General features: G+C 39.5%; 1 protein-coding gene across 2 annotated transcripts in view; it reads left to right on the top strand.

Annotated features, from left to right (window-relative positions):
• WDFY2 (WD repeat and FYVE domain containing 2) overlaps positions 1-20,947 on the top strand; it is a 178,555-nt gene that overhangs the window by 111,361 nt on the left and 46,247 nt on the right. For both annotated transcript variants that reach the window (XM_052650136.1, XM_052650138.1), the window contains exon 4: positions 17,867-17,921. In XM_052650136.1, coding sequence (XP_052506096.1) covers positions 17,867-17,921 — 55 coding nt within the window. The remainder of the gene's footprint in view (positions 1-17,866; positions 17,922-20,947) is intronic.

Genomic DNA, 20,947 nt, shown 5'->3' on the forward strand with positions numbered 1-20,947 from the left:
ATACACAATGGAATATTACTCAACCATAAAAAGGAACACAACTGAGTCAGTTCTAATTAGGTGGATGAACCCAGAACCTATTACACAGAGTGAAGTAAGTCAGAAAGAGAAAGATAAATATCGTATTCTAACACATAGATACGGAATCTAGAAAAATGGTACTGAAGAGTTTATTTACAGGGCAACAGTGGAGAACAGACATAGAGAATAGACTCACAGACATGGGGAGAGGGGAGGAGAGGGTGAGATGTATGGAAAGAGTAATCTGGAAACATATTACCGTATGTAAAACAGATAGCCAACAGGAATTTGCTGTGTGGCTCAGGAAACTCAAACAGGGGCTCTGTATCAACCTAGAGGGGTGGGGTGGGGAGGGAGATGGGAGGGAGGTTCAGGAGGGAGGGGGTGTATGTATACCTATGGCTGATTCATGTTGAGGCTTGACAGAACACCACAAAATTCTGTAAGGCAATTATCCTTCAATTTAAAAATAAAATTTAAAAAAACTTTAAAAAATTGTTAAGATGGTTAATTCAGTATCATGTATTTTTACCACAAGAAAAAGAGTCAGTCACCCGCATGTAAATGAATGATTGAAGCAGTAAGTTATATATTTGACAATATGCAAAATGAGAAGTGTACCAGCATTGAACTTCCCAACAAGATTTTGGCTTTGGATCAGTTTCTGTTATGGAGGCAGATGCAAGAAGAAGACATTTGTGTTCCCAACCAGAACTGTAGCGCCTCTGTGTTCAGGAAATGTCATGTATGTCACGTGTTCCCTCTGCTCAGTAGTGGCTTGCACAGGCTCACATATAAGGGTATCTCAGAGCTGTGCGCTCTATAACACTTGCTGGGGTAGTTAAGCTCATGATATTCCTCCCTTCATTCTCCATCATGTTGGCTGAGCTGAGATCCTGTTTCTTTCTTTCTTTCTTTCTTTTTTCTTGACCATACTGCATGGCATGTGGGATCCTAGTTCCTCGACCAGGGATCGAACCCATGCACCCTGCATTGGAAGCTTGGGGTCTTAATCACTGGACTGCCATGGAGGTCCCAAGAGTTCCTGTTTATTTTTTGAATGATCTTGCTGGATAGCTGGACTTTTCTTTTCTTTTTCTTTTTCTGAGGGAGTGGAAAACCTGTACAGAGTCTTTGATTCAGTTTTCTTTGTAAAAATTAGATTTATCAAGTATTAAATCAGTTTATAAGTTCTGGTATGCAACAAACACAACAAAGACAGAGTAGCGGGTTATCTAATTTTAGACATTTCTATTCCCTCGAGTCGTGCTATATTTTAAGAAATAAGAGATCATTGGCAAACTTTCAACCAAAGCAAGAAACTTCATAATTTATATTTATATGTATGGGTGTTTGTGTGTGTGTGTGTGTGTTTTATGTGGAAGATACCACGGTTCTATTATTAGAATTCTTCAGAATCTTTTTCATTGAACCTTAGTAAGTGAGCGAGTGGACTGTGCTTAGAAGAGTGTAACATTCACTCACTGTATAACTCAGAGAGGAGTATCAGGATGACCACGGGAACAGTAAAAGAGCCAAGCTCATGGCTTTCTGATTTAATTGTTATTGATGTTCAAAAGGTCTTCTATTTTGCAGTGGTTTAGCATCACTTTGAGAAATGTGGGGCGGGGGGAGGAGGAAGAGAAAAAAGAGGGAAAGCAAGCAATGTATTGGGTTGGCTAAAACATTCCTTTGTGGTTTTCTCTAAGATGGTTTGGAAAACCGTGAAGAAACTTTTTGTTGTTCAGTTGCTCGGTTGTGTCCGACTCTTTGCAACTCCGTGGACTGCAGCACGCCAGGCTTCCCTGTCCTTCACTACCTCCTAGAGTTTGCTCAAACTCATGTCCGTTGAGTCGGTGATGCCATCCAACCATCTCGTCCTCTGTTGCCCCCTTCTCCTCCTGCCCCCAATCTTTCCGAACATCAGGTCTTTTCCGATGAGTCTGGCCAGCCCAGTACTTGGCACAGAGCTGGCAGCTGCTGCCTTGACCTCCATACAAAGTTTGGGTGCTTTTGCAGGGGTGCAGGCACTCATTTCTTCTAGCTCCTGGGCCTGCCTCTGCTGCCTGCCTGATCCCTGGATGGAATCAGAAGCTGTAGCGTGGCACTGTCCCATCGTTTCCTGTATTTCCCAGAAGATTCCAGGACGTCCCTGGAACGTGTATTGTGTAGGAGTCTAAGAAAGACTAAAAGAAGAAAACCAAACATGCCTTTCATTTGAGTGAACACAGAAAGTACTGCCTGTGGACCTCTTCCTTAGACTCATGAAAAGCTGAGGAACAACCTGACTCAGGTGAAGTGACATCTGTAACCGCACAAGAGCCCTGGCATCCGTGGACAAATTTTTATAAACCCACAGGAAACAGTCGTCGTTCTTGTGAAATGTGCCTCCAGAGGGTTGGGAGCGGTGTGCATGTAGGCCAGCGCAGGCCTCATTGACATGCTTTAATGACGGTATGTCAGCAACTTTTCCTTTCAGTATGATGTGGCCCAAAGAAAGAAATGTTACCGTCTGACTGACTCATTCTGCAGGACCTGGTTTTCATAGGAATTTAAAGAGACAAAGAGGAGTAGGGGGGTGGGGGTGGGGGGGAGGAAATTAACAAATGTACAGAGAAGCTGTAGAATTGCTCCATTTTTATCTTTTTGCTGCATGCCCAGCCCAAAGCGCTGACTGTCTGTCAATAACGGCCCATAACGTTGGAACGTAACCAGTCTTGCCGGATTTTTTTCCTCTTTTCTCCTCTTTCCTTCATTTGATCTGAAACATGCCTTCTTCCTTTCCTGCTAAATCTTACCAGTGGAATGGTGCTTCAGTCCGCCTTGGCAGTTACGACTGTGTTAAACGTCCCATGTAACCTCATGCCCTCTCCTGTATTGATCGTCTTGCCACAGATCAGGTTTTTTACTGGGTCCATAATGTGATGGACCCTGGGACTGTGATATCACTGTTTTTCAGTTTTAGTCCAAAAGCAGCAACCATAAATCTATCTTTTTTTTAAAACTTGATTTACCAAGGACTAAAAAAACAATCACAGAAAGTAATGAAAATCTAAATATGATCTCAAAAAGCAGCATGTGAAACTTTGTTGAAGAAAATTATCCAATTTTGTGAGTATACATAAAAGAAGACATTTAAATGTCACTTCTTCCTGAAGTTAGAGATTTAGTAAAATTCCAATCAACATTTTTAATATGATATTTCATTTTTGTCACAAAAAAGGTTATTATAATGATCATCCAGCTACATTTTTTAAGAAGAGAAACTAGGAGACACATAGCTTCTGTGTTAAGACATATTTTATATCTGCAGTAATTAAGTCATTTTCATTTTGACACAAGAATAGAAGAGCAGATCAATAGAGCAGAGTTAGACAGCTCCCAAACAGACCCAATTATGTGTAAAAACATAAAGCAGGCTAAAGAAGACATTATAAGTCAGTTGTGGATGGGAAAAGTTTTTAAATAAATACTGCTAAAGCAGCTGGTTTGCTGTTAAGAAAAAGATCGATTTTAATCTTCACTTCATGTCCTACACCAAAATAAATTTCAAGAGCCTTAAGCAGCTTTAAACATACAAAGTGAAGCTTTAGAAAAGAAAAATAAAAAACACTAGAAGTAAACAGAGTGGGCAGTATACAGTCTCTAAGAGGAAGAACATGTAAGCTTAAAAGAGTGGAAATCACAAAAGAAAATATCATATTTAATTACATAACATTTCAAAATTTCTCAATCTGAAAAACCTGCTTAAATACAATTTTATGAAAACAACAAATAATTATTTAAAATATGATAGAGGATGGATGCTAACTGCTAAGTCACTTCAGTCGTGTCCGACTCTGTGCGACCCCATAGATGGCAGCCCACAAGACTCCACCGTCCCTGGAATTCTCCAGGCAAGAACACTGGAGTGGGCTGCCATTTCCTTCTCTAATGTATGAAAGTGAAAAGTGAAAGTGAAGTCGCTCAGTTGTGTCCGACTCTTGGCGACCCCATGGACTGCAGCCTACCAGGCTCCTCTGTCCATGGGATTTTCCAGGCAAGAGTACTGGAGTGGGTGCCATTGCCTTCTCCAAGAAGATATATATTGTCTTCAAACTGTGATAAGCATATAGAAATAAATAACAAAAACACTAAAATGCTATAGATAGCAGAAAAGTCAAAGAAGAGGAAATAACTAAAGTCTAATAAGTATTTTAGAGTGTTAAAATGTTTTAATTATATTTTTATCTAAAGTAATAGCAATTTTAGAATATTATTTAAAATTCATATTGGCTAGAATTGAATAAAATAGATTCTCTTTAGACACTGATAGAGAGGACATATTAACATAAATTGTTTAGAAAAAGTACTGGTAATATGCAGTGAGAGCTTTAGAAGTATTTGCACCATTATAGCAGTAATTTCATTTCTGGAAAACCATTCAAAGAAAATCATCATAAAAACAGACAAAGATCATTTATAAAGATAATCTTGTTTTTTTAATAATAAAATATTTTAATAAAATAATAAAAATATATTTTAAAGTAAAAACTGATATTTCAGAAATTTAATGGTCAGAGACTAATTAGTTGAAATGTCAATATAGTCTTCCAGTGGAATATTATGTAGCCATTAAACTTATGTTTTCAAAGAATATTTAGTAACCTGAGAACTGCTTCAGTAGTACTACTACTATTCCAATTTAATGTGTTCTTATGTATACCAGGGAAAAGGTTGAAAAAAATAATTAAAATATTAACAGTATTTATCACTGATAGAATTATAGACAGTTTAAATTTCCTTCTTGATACTCTTCCACAGTTTTCATTTTTACTTCTGTAATAAGAAAAATGAATAGTAAAAATAAAGCATAGTTCTTTAGTCTGCTTATTTCTGAATTTGAAATTCAACTAGATAAAAAATAAGTAAAAATATAGACTATTTGAAATTTTTCATCAAGTTTCATTGGAAGGATATACAAATAAATCTAGAACTTTGGATAAAATACATTTTTTTCTCATCTACAAAACACTTACAAAATCATTACTATCTTCACCATGAAGAAAATCTTAACTAAATTCTAAAATGTAAAAATGTTACATGCTTTCTGAATATAAGCTAATAAAACTAGAAATTAACAACAAAAAATAGCCAGAAATATAACTGCTCATAAATTAAGAATTTTTTTCTAAATTACTCCTCATTTAAAGAGGAAATCAACATATAAATGATATATTTATTAATTCATAAAATAACACTGAAATTGTTTTAAAAGCAACTGCTTTGTATCAAAACCTATGGAATACAGTCAAATCTATACCTTGAGAATTTTGCCATAAAATATTTTTACTTTAGCATAAAGATGTATACATGTGAACCAAGCATTCAGCTTCATTTATGAAAAAATGGTAAAGTAAGCCAAAAGAAGGTTGGAAGAGAAAATTATAAAAGTAAATCTTGAAATTAGAGAGAAAACAAAAGGACAGTACATAAAACCAAAAGCTGAGTTTTAGGAAGTCCTGATAAAATAGACAGCAAATTCCTGGCACATGTCATTAAGGAAAACTATAAAAGTAAAAAGCATGTGATATTAAGTGTAAGAAAACAGATACAAGGGTATTATATTTATAACCACCTTAGCAGATGGTGACTGCAGCCCTGAAATTAAAAGACGCTTACTCCGTGGAAGAAAAGTTACGACCAACCTAGATAGCATATTCAAAAGCAGAGACATTACTTTGCCGACTAAGGTCCGTCTAGTCAAGGCTGTGGTTTTTCCTGTGGTCATATATGGATGTGAGAGTTGGACTGTGAAGAAGGCTGAGCGCCGAAGAAGTGATGCTTTTGAACTGTGGTGTTGGAGAAGACTCTTGAGAGTCCCTTTGGACTGCAAGGAGATCCAACCAGTCCATTCTGAATGAGATGAGCCCTGGGATTTCTTTGGAAGGAATGATGCTAAAGCTGAAACTCCAGTACTTTGGCCACCTCATGCGAAGAGTTGACTCATTGGAAAAGACTCTAATGCTGGGAGGGATTGGGGGCAGGAAGAGAAGGGGACGACAGAGGATGAGATGGCTGGATGGCATCACAGACTCGATGGATCTGAGTCTGAGTTGGTGATGGACAGGGAGGCCTGGTGTGCTGCGATTCATGGGGTCCCAAAGAGTCAGACACGACTGAGCGACTGAACTGAACTGAACTGAATTTTGCTGTAATGGAACATACGTGTTTTATTGGATGATGCATGATCACACAATAAAAACCATAGGACATATGGGAAAAATTGGGTATGTGAAAAATCGGGGCACGTTACTCAAAAAATTTTTCCAGAAAACAAACAACTTTGTTGGTGATGTGTGAAAAATGAAGATAGGACATTGGTTAAAATGCTAGCATAGTTTTTATGCATGTATTACATGGTTGAGAAATCCATAAACATTACAATATATGCATAATTTTACCTGGAAAAGACATGAAGCTTGCATGTGGAAGTGGATCTCAGAAAGGTCACAGTTTGTGAGTTATTTTGAATTAATGGAGGAGGTTAACTGAAATCAGAAGGCCAAGTTTTAACACCAGATGAAGATAAGGTGTGGTTCTCAAGCGGTGATACCCTGGGGTAGATGGTAGATGTTTAAGGTGTGTGTGTGTGTGTGTGTGTGTGTGTGTGTACTGTGTATTCCTGTGCAGCTCAGTTCAGCTGGGTTCAGTTTTCTGTGTTCACCTAATATTTCTGGAGGACAGAATCATGCATAAGCACCTGTGAAATCAGAGGTATGCTCAGATCATTCCCTAATATACCAATCCTGTTGAAACTAATTCATGTTTTTAGCATAAGTGGTATAGCAGAACTGCCTGTGTAAGAGAATGAAAGAATCAGAAGACAGTATTATATTAGTTCTGTAGTAATATATTTGAAAATTTGAAAATGAATGATTTTATAACAAAATACAATAAATTTTACTCAAGGAGAAGTAGAATGCTTACATAGATCAATAGCTGTGATTGAAAATTAGAAAATTTTACATAGACATTTCTGTGAGGAAGACATCAGTTCAGTTCAGTTCAGTCACTCAGTTGTGTCTGACTCTTTGTGACCCCATGAATAGCAGCACGCCAGGCCTCCCTGTCCATCACCAACTCCCGGAGTTCACTCAGACTCACGTCCATCGAGTCAGTGATGCCATCCAGCCATCTCATCCTCTGTCGTCCCCTTCTCTTCCTGCCCCCAATCCCTCCCAGCATCAGAGTCTTGTCCAGTGAGTCAACTCTTCGCATGAGGTGGCCAAAATACTGGAGTTTCAGCTTTAGCATCATTCCTTCCAAAGAAATCCCAGGGCTGATACAGATGGCCAAAAAGCACATGAAAAGATGCTCAACATTGTCAATTGTTGACATGCAGATCAAAGCCATAATCAGGTATCACCTCACACTGATCAGAATGGCCATCATCAGAAAATCTGCAGCAGTAAATGCTGGAGGGGGTGTGGAATATAAATTGGTACAGCCACTATGGAGAACAATGTGGAGGTTTTCTAAAAAGATAAAAGTAGAGCTTCCAGATGATCCAGTAATCCCACTCCTGGGGCATGTATCCAGATAAAACCATAATTCATAAAGATACGTGCACCCCAGTGCAGCAGTATTTGCAATAACCAGGACATAAGGCAATCTACAATGAACATTTAGGATAATGTTATGGATAAAACATTAAAATGGATAAAGAATATGTGATACACACACACACACGCACACACACAAACACACTGGAATATTACTCAGCCATAAATAGAGTGATATAGGACAATGGAATATCACTCAACCATTAAAAACAATGATATAGGATTTCCCTGGTGGCCTAGTGGATAGAAATCTGCCTACCAATGCCGGGGACACAGGTTCGATTTCTGGTCCAGGAAGATTCCACTTGCCACAGAGAAGCTCAGCCCATGAGCCACAACTACTGAGTCCACGTGCTACATCTGCTAAGCACAAAATGAGACGCCTGCGTCCTCCAATGAGGAGTAGCTCCCACTTACCACAACTAAAGAAGACCCGTGCAAAGCAACGAAGACCCAGCACAGCCAAAAAGAAAGAAATAAAGAAAGAAAAATTTTAATGTAAGAAAAAACAGAAAGAAAGAATGTCATCTGCAGCAGCATGTATGGCCCTAAAGATTTTCATACTGGATGAAATCAGCTTCTTATTGCAAAACTCATACTGAAATTGAAGAAAGTAGGGAAAACCACTAGACCATTCAGGTATGACCTAAATCAGATCCCTTATGATTATACGGTGGAAGTGATGAACAGATTTAAGGGATTAGATCTGATAGACAGAATGCCTGGTGAACTATGGACAGAGGTTCGTGACATTGTACAGGAGGCGGTGATCAAGACCATCCCCAAGAAAAAGAATTGCAAAAAAGCAAAACGGTTGTCTGAGGAGGCCTGACAAATAGCTGAGAAAAGAAGAGAAGGTAAAGGCAAAGGACACAAGGAAAGATATACCCGTTTGAATGCAGAGTTCCAAAGAATAACACAGAGAGATAAGAAAGCCTTCCTCAGTGATCAGCGCAAAAAAATAGAGGAAAACAATAGAATGGGAAAGGCTAGAAGTCTCTTCAAGCAAATTAGAGATAACAAGGGAACATTTCATGCAAAGATGGGCCCAATAAAGGACAGAAATGGTATGGACCTAACAGAAGCAGAAGACATTAAGAAGAGGTGGCAAGAATACACAGAAGAATTATACAAAAAAGATCTTCATGACCCAGATAACCACGATGGTGTGATCACTCACCTAGAGCTAGATATCCTGGAACGTGAAGTCAAATGGGCCTTGGGAAGCATCATACAAACAAAGCTAGTGGTGGCGACAGAATTCCAGTTGAGCTATTTCAAATCCTGAAAGATGATGCTGTGAAAGTGCTGCACTCAATATGCCAGCAAATTTGGAAAACTCAGCAGTGGCCACAGGACTGGAAAAGGTCAGTTTTCATTCCAGTTCCAAAGAAACGCAATGCCAAAGAATGTTCAAACTACCACAGAATTGTACTCATCTCACATGCTAGCAAAGTAAGGCTCAAAATTCTCTAAGCCAGGCTTCAACAGTACATGAACTGTGAACTTCCATATGTTCAAGCTGGATTTAGAAAAGACAAAGGAACCAGAGATCAAATTGCCAATATCCATTGGATCATAGAAAAAGGAAGAGAGTGCCACAGAAACATCTGCTGCTGTTGCTGCTAAGTCGCTTCAGTTGTGTCCGACTCTGTGCGACCCCATAGATGGCAGCCCACCAGGCTCCTCCGTCTCTGGGATTCTCCAGGCAAGAATACTGGAGTGGGTTGCCATTTCCTTCTCCAACAGAAACATCTACTTCTGTTTTATTGACTACTGCAAAACCTTTAACTGTGTGGATCACAACAAACTGTGGAAAATTCTTAAAAAGATGGGACTACCACCTGACCTGCCTCCTGAGAAATTTGTATGTAGGTCAAGAAGCAACAGTTAGAACTGAACATGGAACAATGGACTGATTCCAGATCAGGAAAGGAGTATGTCAAGGATGTGTATTTTCGCCCTGCTTATTTAACTTATATGCAGAGTGCATCATGCGAAATGCTGGGCTGGATGAAGCACAGGCTGGAATCAAGATTGCTGGGAGAAATATCGATAATCTCAGATATGCAGATGACACCACCCTTATGACAGAAAGAGAAGAAGAACTAAAGAGTCTCTTGATGAAAGTGAAAGAAGATAGTGAAAAAGTTGGTTTAAAACTCAACATTCAGAAAACGAAGATCATGGCATCTGGTCCCATCACTTCATGGCAAGTAGATGGAGAAACAATGGAAATAGAGATTTTATTTTGCGGGGCTCCAAAATCACTGCAGATGGTGACTACAGCCATGAAATTAAAAGATGCTTGCTCCTTGGAAGAAAAGGTATGACCAACCTCGATGGCATATTAAAAAGCAAAGACATTACTTTGCCAACTAAAGTCCGTCTAGTCAAAGCTATGGTTTTTCCAGTGGTCATGTATGGATGTGAGAGATGGACTGTGAAGAAAGCTGAGCGGCAAAGAATTCATGCTTTTTAACTGTGGTGTTGGAGAGGACTTTTGAGAGTCCCTTGGACTGCAAGGAGATCCAACCAGTCCATCCTAAAGGAAGTCAATCCTGAATATTCATTAGAAGGATTGATGCTGAAGCTGAAACTCCAAATACTTTAACCACCTGATGTGAAGAACTGGCTCATTGGAAAGTGGGAGAAGGGGTCGACAGAGGATGAGATGGTTGGAATGGCATCATTGGCTCGATGGACATGAGTCTGAGTAAGCTCTCGGAGTTGGTGATGGACAGTGAAGCCTGGCGTGCTGCAGTCCATGGGGTTGCAAGGAGTTGGACTTGGCTGAGCGATTGAACTGCAGTAAGTCAGACTGAGAAAGACAAATACCATATGATATCACAAAACAGAAATAGAAACACAGGTGTAGAAGACAAACTTACGGTTACCAAGGGAGAAAGGAGACGAGGAGGGATAAACTGGGAGATTGAGACTGACATATATATACTACTATATATAAAATAGATAGCTAATAAAGACCTACTGTATAGCACAGGGAACTCGACTCAATACTCTGTAGCGGCCTATATGGAAGAAGGATCTAAAAAAGAGTGGATATATATATATGTATATGTGTAACTGGTTCACTTTGCTGTACACCTGAAATTAACATAACATTGTAAATCAGCTGTAGAAGTGAAGAAGTGAAGTCGCTCAGTCGTGTCCAACTCTTTGCGACCCCATGGACAGTAGCCTACCAGGCTGTCCGTGGGATTTTCCAAGCAAGAATACTGGAGTGGGCTGCCATTTCCTTCTCCAGGGGATCTTCCCAACCCAGGGATCGAACCCGGGTCTCCTGCATTGCAGGCAGATGCTTTACCGTCTGAGCCACCAGGTACTCCAGTTAAAATTAATTTTAAATAAAGAAATTGGAATATCTGTCAAAAAGCTGCTATTTTTTAAAGGACTGGGAGTTCCTGATTTTCTAGTTGAATTCTAATCCTTCAATCAGAGTTGTTTATTATAATTCCAGAAGATTTTTTTTACGAGCTTTGTGTGCTCAGTTGCTCAGTCATGTCCAACTCTTTGCAACCCCATGGACTGTACCCCACCAGACTCCTCTTTGTCCATGGAATTTTTCAGGCAAGAATACTGGAGCGGGTTGCCATTTCCTGCTCCAGGGGGTCTTCCTGACCCAAGGATTGAGCCTGCATCTCTTTCCTCTCCTGCACTGCCAGGCAAATTCTTTACCACTGTACCACCTGAGAAGCCCCCATACCACAGTTGATCTTAGCCAAAAGGCCGAAAAGCAGCCTTTTTAAAAGGTAAGATGCTTGATTCATTTTCTGAAGGTAACGTGTGCCAGATACTGCTTTAAATATTTCATAAATATTAATTAATCCTCACTGCAGTCTTATGAGGCTATTACAGAGAAGAAAACTGAAGCACAGAAATCCTGACTAACTTCCCCAAGATCATGTAACTAGTATATGTTTTAGCTGGGATTTTAACCAGACAGTTTGGTTCCAGTGCCCGAGGTCTGAACTCTTACCTACCCTGTTCTTTGCTATCTTTAAACTAAAACTGACGGAAGCTAGCTAGCTCTCTGGTTCTGCGGTGACTTTCTGAGTTGTATGAAATATAGCCCTTGAAAGGCCTAAAATCTGGCTTCCCCCAGTGACTACTAACAAGGAATAGGCAACCCAGCCTTCTAGAAAGAGGGGGAAGGTGAGTTTGGTGGAGATATAATCAGATTTTAAAGCAAGGAAGCAGAGAGTTGGTAGATAAATTCCCTCTTTACCCCGCTCTCCAGTGGATTCTTCCAAACTCTGGTGTTTGTTTGTTCTGTCTGTCCAGAGACCTGTTGTGCTCTGGAGAACCAGCTGAGCTTCTTCAAGAAGCACAGCCCAAGTTAGTGACACACCATTCATCTTTTTCTGCTTCACTTTGCTTCTCTCTCACTCAGACCACGGATACCACATCTGCAAACTAGGAAACAGCACTTAAGTTTCACCTCAAACTCAACTTTTAAGGAAACCAGGCTGCAGCAGAATCTGAAGACGAAATTCCTAAAACAAGAAATGTATATGGCAAATAAACATAGAAAAAGTGCTCGGACTCATAAGCCATTAAGATAATGCATATTATTTATATAAATATATATTTATATGTATATATTTATATTTATAAAATAGATAATTGTATGTTAATTTGGCAAAAAATTTGAAAAGATGAGTAATACCTAATGCTGATGAGATATGGGGAAGTAGGCTTTCGTATGAAGGCCAGATGGTGGGGAAATGAAATTCTGCGTACTTCTACAAAGTGATCTGGCAGAGCGTATTCAAATATTAAGTGTACACAATCTTTCATCCAGCATCTTTGCAACATATGCGTTAGTTCATATGTTTATACATTTGAAGACATTTCTTGCCGTATTGTGGTAACAGTAGAAAATAGGAAACAAGCAGAATGTCCATTTGATGAAAGATATTTGAACAAAATATGGAATATCCATATTTTGGAGTGTGTTTTGCCCTGGAAAGATAGTTCTGATATATTACAAATGAAAAGAACAAATTGTAGAATAATGTGTATAATATGATCCTATTTTTATACTACACAACAAACCAGAAAAAAAAAAAACCCTATATATTTACATAAGGGTTTTCTTTAGGGTGAAAAAAACATGTGGAATGATACAATAGACTGTTAGCACTGTCTCAAAGGATTGAGATAGAGAGTGGAGATAATTACTAACCTCTTCCATATATATACTGCGTGATTTGTATGCTCAGCTATTACAGTGAACATTAAGACAGATGTGATGAGAACCCAGCAGCTTTCCCTAAAATCAAATTTCAGGCAAGGGCAATAATTCTTTTCAAAGTTGATTCCTTCTTATGATTTCTTTTCAACATTGTTCTAAGAGTTCTCTAGTGCATGGAATAAGATTAAAAACAAAAAAGGAAATAAAATGTATATTGACTGGGAAGGAAGAATTAAGACTATCATTGTTGCAGATAACATGATGATTTATGTAGAAAATCTCAAAGAATTGTAAAAAAAAGAAAAAACAAAAAAACCCCAAAACCTCCTGGAACTAATGAGCAGTCTTATTGAGGTTTCTCACTGGAAAAGACCCCAATGCTGGGAAAGATTGAGGACAGGAGGAGACCCGGGGCAACAGAGGATGAGATGGTTGGATGGCATCACTGGCTCAGTGGACATGGTTTGAGCAAACTCGGGGAAATAGTGAAGGAAGGAAGCCTGGCAGGCTGCAGTCCATGGGGTTGCAAAGAGTTGGACATGACTTAGTAACTGAACAACAACATTAAGATTTCAGGATTCAAGGTTAATATACAAGTCAGTCATTCCCTGTATACCAGCAATGAACAAGTAGAAATTGAAATTAAAATATATATATATCACTAGCATCCAGAAAGATGAAACACTTGAGTGCAAATCTAACAAAATATGTAGATATATATGGAAAAAAAACACAAACCTCTGGTGAATTAAAGAAGAACTAAATATAAAGAGGTGTTCCGCGTTCATAGGAAAACTCAATATTGTCAAGATCTCAGTTCTTCCCTATTTGATCTGTGGATTCAGTGCAGTCCCACCAGCCAGCCACCAATCCTTGGAATTTACCCAAAGGATTTGAAAAAGTACGCCCACACAAAAACCTGCCTGCAGTCATTTGGTGATGGTTTAATTCCAGTCGTGTCCGACTCTTTGCAGCCCCAGGGACTGTCCATGAGATTTTCCAGGCAAGAATACTGAAGTGGGTTACCACTTCCTTCTCCAGAGGCTCTTCCCGACCCACATCTCTTGTGTCTCTTGCATTGGCAGGCAGGTTCTTTTCTGACTGAGCTAGGGGAGAAGCCGCAGCTGCATTTGTAATTGCCAAAACCTGGAAGCAACCAAGATATCCTTTAGTAGATGAATGGATAAGTAAACTGTGGTACATCTTGTCAATGGAATATTATTCAGAGCTAAAAGAAACGAGCAATCAAGCCAAGCAAAGACATGGAGGAAACTTAAATGGGTATTAATGAGTAAAAGAAGTCAGCCTGAAAAGGCTGCTTAACGTGATTCCAACTATATGGCCACCTGGATAAGGCAAAATTTTGGAGATAGTGAATAGCTCTGTGGTGCCAGGGATTAAGCTGGAGAGAAAGATGACTAGGCAAAACACAGAGGACTTTTAGGGCAGTGAAAATACTCTGATACTCCAATGCCAGACATAATGTCATTTTACATTGGTCAAAATCTACAGAATTTAGAACACCAAGAGTAAAGCTTAGTGCAAGCTGTGGACTTGGGGTGATAATGATGTGCGATATAAGTCATCAGTCTAACAAATGTACCACTCTGGTGGGATGTTGGTAAAGAGGGAGGCTGTGCATGTGTGGGGGCAAGGGCTTTATGAGAAAATTTGTACTTTCCTCGCAATCTTGCTGGGAATCTAAAAATGTTCTTAAAAATAAAAATAAATGAGGGAGGATAGAAGGATGGATAAAATAATCTTAAATGTGCATGTCTTTTATTAAAATTAATTTACTTGTTTTGGATTGTGCTGGGTCTTCGTTGCAGTGCACAGGCCTCCCCTTGCAGTGGCTTCTGGTTGCAGAGCACAGGCCCTAGAGCGCACGGGCTTCGGTATTTGCAGCACCCGGGCTCAGTGGCTGTGGTTGATTACCGGCTCAGCAGTTGCCGCTCGCGGGTTCAGTGGACATGGTCCACAGGCTTAGGTGTTATCCACAGGCAGATTCCTCTCCACTGAGCCACCAAGGAAGTCCTCTGTTGTTTTAAATTTGTCTTCACTGGGTCTTAGTTGTGGCACGCAGAACCTTTGACCTTCGTTGCAGCATGCAGGATCTTTAGGTGCAGATTGCAAACTCTGGTGATAGCAGGTGGGATCTAGTTCCCTGATCAGAGGTTGTACCTGGGCCCCCTGCATTGTGAGCACGGAGTCTTAGCCATTAGACCACCACGGAGGTCTCTGTTGTTTTAATAAGGAAAACTGAAAATAATATAGACATTTGTCAACAGAAGAACATTCCAGCACATCCTATGCAGTCGTTAAAAAGACTGAAGTCGATAAGTATGTACTCATATGGAACGATGCGCATGATTTGTTACCAGAAAATAGTATTGTTAAATGATATTAATATTTTGTTTTATTACATATTCCAGTAATACTTTTCATAATAATTATCTCTGAGAAATAGTATCATAAGGAGCTTTTAAATATTTATCAGCCTTATGTTTCCTAGAATAGCAAATTGTCTGTTTGATCAAGAAAGTAATAATGAAAAAAAATGACAGTTTCTGAAATTTTCTCCATGATTATGTATCTATTTTCATAGGAAAAACAAATGAACAGAAATTAAATTCACCTATGCAGTGAACTGAGAATTTTATTATATATATATATCTTAACCCTAAACACAAATCTGCATCAAGTTGTTTTATTTTATATCCTGCCTGTCTCTGATAGGAATTAATGTACCTTTTGCCCAAGCTAAAGAACCCTTTCAATGTATTCAAAATAACATGCACAGTAAGAACTCAGTGAACACTTGCCCGAATAGCGATTGTCTTTAAGAAATACATTTTGTGTGTATGATAGGAAATTTGAGATGCTTTAAAGTATGGGGATGCTTTTGAACTGTGGTGTTGGAGAAGACTCTTGAGAGTCCCTTGGACTGCAAGGAGATCCAACCAGTCTGTCCTAAAAGAGATCAATCCGGGGTGTTCATTGGAAGGACTGATGCTGAAGATGAAACTCCAATACTTTGGCCACCTCATGCGAAGAGTTGACTCACTGGAAAAGACCCTGATGCTGGGAGGGATTGGGGGCAGGAGGAGAAGGGGACGACAGAGGATGAGATGGCTGGATGGCATCACCAACTCGATGCACATGAGTTTGGGTGAACTCCGGGAGTTGATGATGGACAGGGAGGCCTGGCGTGCTGCGATTCATGGGGTCACAAAGAGTCGGACACGACTGAGCGACTGAACTGAACTGAACTGACAGCTGATTCACTTTGTTGTACAGCAGAAACCAACACAACATTGTAAAGCAATTATCCTCCAGTAATAAATATAAATAAAGAATGGGGCCCAGAGCTGAGCTATTCTTGCCGGGGGTTAAGGGTGGTCGTGAACCATTGCTCAGATACGTACGTGCCTTTTTACCCACACTTAACAATCTCCTTATGGGAAAACTACTTGACTTCTCTAAAAATTAGTCTGCTCTCTTCAATAGTGAGCCTAGCTCTTCAGAAACCAGAAATGAATATTATGCCACTCCTAGAAGGAATAATGAAATGAATTTAAAAAATGACAAGTTGCATAATGTTATTACTGAGAAAAACATGGTGAAGAAAACCCATTTGCAGATAAGCTTCTTAAGGAGGGCTGGGGTGGAAGAGTCAATACCCAGAGGGACTTTGTTAAGGTGTTTATCCTCTCACATCACCTTATACTTTAACTTTGTGGCACCTATTGCAAAAGCAGTGTAATTATGTACCTCTGAAAACCCACAGAAACTATATGAATTCAGTAAATACCCAGATTGCAAGTCACGCGTCTGTACATCTGTCCTCCTACCGCCTTTCTTGAAGTCATCAAGGAGCAATTCTGAAAGCCTCCAAATGTTTTGAAAAGATTCATTGTTCTGTTTTTCAGTTCCCATAAAGACTTCAATTTATTACTCTTGGCAGTTTTCCTTATATTTGACAGCCTATTGTTTAAGAATATATGGAAATATACTGTTTAAGAATGCACTGGGATGACCCAGAGGGATGGTACAGGGAAGGAGGTGGGAGGGGGGTTCAGGATGGGGAACATGTGTACACCCGTGGCAGATTCATGTTGATGTATGGCAAAACCAATACAATATTGTAAACTAATTAGCCTCCAATTAAAATAAATAAATTTATATTTTTTAAAAAAGAAATATGGACATTTCAAAATTTGAAATGCTGCTTTCAGATTTTGCATTTGAAAGAAGTTAAAGGACTCAAAACTTGGCTGGAACTTATATACCTTTGAGTGGCTTCTACATATGGGTCTTTGTGCTTAGATGAAGTAGGCTAACATAAACACAAAATCACCTCTTCTGTGTCTTCAAAAAGAGTATGTACAATGTGTTATATAGAAACTGATCATTTTGAGTAAATTTGACACTGAAACTAACCTCATCAGATTGGGAGACACCTTTTACATATTTGTTTTTCACTATTTATTGACTCTCTACTGTGCCAAAGCACTGTCAGGTGCTGTGGGGCACAGGGATGAGTAAGATGCAGCCTTGAGAAGCTTGTTGTACTGGGAAACAAGACTGCTATCGGAAACAGAATCTTTAAAATAGCTATCTTATTTTCCTAGTAGAGCATTACCATCCTGTTTGATCTCTGGCCAGAGACTTGCAAAATTTCAGCTGTGGTACCACCGAGAAAAAAAGTAATTTGAATCGGATTTACCTTCAAAATTGACCTGGATCAAAACTCTGAACTTGATCCAGTTTTCTTCTCATGTATACTCAAAAAAAAAAAAATCAATTTCAGAGTTGTAAGGTTAAAAATCACGATAATTGCATTGGATCATAATTATGATTGTTACTTTTAGAGGGGTACAGAAAATGCTGAGTTGATTGGCAAAATACTAATGTTAGATGTAATTCAGTGATGATGTTTGCTTTATACAATCCAATTTTTACCAAACATGTTTATTCACGTAAAGCATTTCTTTTTGCATAATATTTTCCTTCTCTTTTGTAGGAGTTTATTTTATCAGAAGATTATAACAAGATGACTCCTGTGAAAAACTATCAAGGTAGGAATGAGAGTAGTGTTTTCATTGCCTTCGACTTTGAAATGTTCCTTGAAGAACATTTCACAAGACGGGATTTAACTTTACAACAGTTACTGGGAACAAAGCTCTGCAGTGCTTTGTGGTGAATATTATCCCGGTTTTTGAATCAAGAAGCAGAGGCCTGAGGAGATCGGCTGACTGGCATGCAGTCCCGTAGCCGGTAGCTTGCAGAGCCCGTCCAGTTCCCATGTGACTCCAGCACCCATGGCCTTTGTCCTTGGTCTCCCTGCTCCACCCCGCTGCCTGCAGACCCTGCAGCAGACTTGGAGAGCAGGGCCGGGCTTGGAAGTGAGCTGCTTTCCACGGAGCTCATTCCAGCTCTGGGTAACGGTTCTGAAAGGTTCATATTGTCTCAGGGAAGGCGTTCGGGTTTTATTGTGTCTTCAACATTGGCATTGTTCCATAGACCATTTACATAACGCAGATCAGGAGCAAATTTTCACTGAGGAGTGTTGCCTCCAGGTCAACAGGGGCAGGGGCCAGAATATTAGAAGTAGACCTTGGAACACTTAGAGGTCATTTCATCCACATCTTGTGACCTCATTCATGATCATCCGGCCTCTCCTGTTGAGGTATCCTTAGACATAGCAACCCCTCCTGATTTTAGAAAATTCTCAGCATTAAGTTCTTCGTTTCTAGATGTTGAGCAAAAATTCATTTCCCTATGGGTTTATTCTTTTTTTTTTCTCCTTTAATAACTAGTTTTTTTTTTCCTTTTGAGCCTTTTATTTTGCACTGGGGCATAGCCCAATAACAATGTTGAGATACCTTCAGATGAGCAGCAAAGGGACTCATCCAGACACATACGTGTATTCCTCCCCTCCCATCCAGGCTGCCACATAACATCGAGCAGAGTTCCGTGTGCTATACAGTAGGTCCTTTTTGGTTATCTATTTTAAATATAGCAGTGTGTACATCACCATCCCTATGGGTTTATTCTTTAGTGTTTTTTTATGTATCACTGATCAATTATTGAGTACCTACTGTGTTCCAATAACTGAAAATTATAATAGTGAACAAGGCATGCATAGTATCCATGCATCCCCCATGAAAATAGAATCAAGTAAATCTAAACAGAAGTAAAGCAGATCAAATTCAGCAATATATAAAAAGGGAAGTACATCACAACCAAGTGAGGTTTATTCCCAAAAAGAAATAAAAGCAGGGACAGGTGTTTGTCCATATCATAGCAGCCTTATTCACAATAGCCAAGAAATGGAAACAGCCTAAATATTCACAGATGGATGAATGGGTAAACAAAATATGGTTTATCAATACAGTGGATTCTTATTTGGCCACAAAAAGAGACTGAAGTGCTGATACCCGTTACCATGTGGATGAACCTTGAGAACATGCTGAGTGAAAGAAAAGACCATACATCATATGATTACATTTATATGAAATGTTAAGAATAGGAGAATTCATAGCCACAGAAATCAGTTAGGGGTTCCTCAGGGATGGGGCTAAGGGGATTGGAGGTATGGGTTTCTTTTGGAGGTGAGAGAAATGTTCTAGAAGTAGAACATTCCCCATAATGATTGCACAACACTGTGAATATACGAAAAATCACTGAATCATACCCTGAAAAATGGTTTAAATGGGGAATTTTATATTATGTGGATTTTTTATCTCAATTACCATTTTTTAAAAACAGTCACTTTTAAAACAAGTGATTCCAAAAACAAAGACATTACAAGAAAGGAAAACTACAGCCCCAATTCTCTCATAAACTTAGACGTTAAAGTCCTAAAAGAAATACTAGCAAATCCAGCAACATGTAAAAAGAATTATACACGATGACCAAGTGGGGTTTATTCCAGATAGGCACAGCTGGTTCAGTGGAAATCAGTGTAATCCGTCACGTCAAAAGCCTAAAGAAGAAAAATCATAGGATCATATTAATTGACACAGAAAAAGCATTCAGTAACACCTGATTCTCACTCATGATCTAAACTCTCAGCAAACTGCAAATAGACAGGAACTTCCCCAGCTTGAAGAGAAACAACTATTAAACAAGCAAACTAGCTAACATCATGCTGTTGACTCTTGTCCAACTGCAGACGGGGAAGTGCTGAGGCATTTACTGTTGAAACATACCTGCGTATAAGTGGACCCATGCAGTTCAAACGTGCCTTGTTCAGGGGTCACGTGTACTGAATTGTGAGAGACTAGATGTTTCCTCCGTAAGATGGATCGTGGCCCCTGTTTAACAAGTACAGCCAGGCTTCAAGCCTAGGTTCCTGAAGCTTAGCGCTACGTATGTTTCTTCAAATGGTTTCTTTTTGAATAAGAGAATTCTGTCATCGTAGAAAGAGTATGCGCTTTGAGTTTTAGGGTTTGTTTTTTGTTGGTTTTCTGTTTGTATTTTCAGTAGTCATAGGCAGCCTGACAGAGAAAGAGAACCGACTTTGGCAGAGAGACTAGGGTTTTAATTCCGTCCTTGTCACTCAGTGATTGTGCAGCTTTGAGCAAGTCACATAAGAGTTTTGAGTCTCTGTCTCCTCCTCGGATGCAGGATGGTAGCTTGGAGCGCTGTAAACCCCCTTATCTTCCTACTCTCATCCCCTTGGGCTTAGCAAGTAACAGGAGGAGGGTTAACGGCGCCTTGTTGAAGACAGGGAGCAAGGCGCCGGGGGCCGCGTTCTGCCTGAAGCAGACTTGAAAGTGAGCCGTTTGAGAGTCCGCTTTTACTCCGCCATTGGTGGAGCTTAAATTGGCCATTTGATGACACAGACACGACAGGAGTTTCTCCAGGAAGTCCCATCTTTGGGTTTAAGACAGCATTTTGATCTTGATGGTGGCCGATTCTCTGAAAGGCAGGTACTGTGCAGAGAAGTTACAGTATTATTGCTTCTGTGCCCCTTCTAAATCCCTTTAGACACTCCAGCTTCAGACGTCAGATTTTTAAACATCAGGCATTTGGTGAAATGTCTGTCCCAGAGGGATTCACGGTGGTTCTGGCCGTACTGTTTGGTCACCAGTCTAGA

The sequence above is a fragment of the Budorcas taxicolor genome, chromosome 12 (genome assembly GCF_023091745.1).
Source record: "Budorcas taxicolor isolate Tak-1 chromosome 12, Takin1.1, whole genome shotgun sequence".
Classification (NCBI taxonomy): domain Eukaryota; kingdom Metazoa; phylum Chordata; class Mammalia; order Artiodactyla; family Bovidae; genus Budorcas; species Budorcas taxicolor.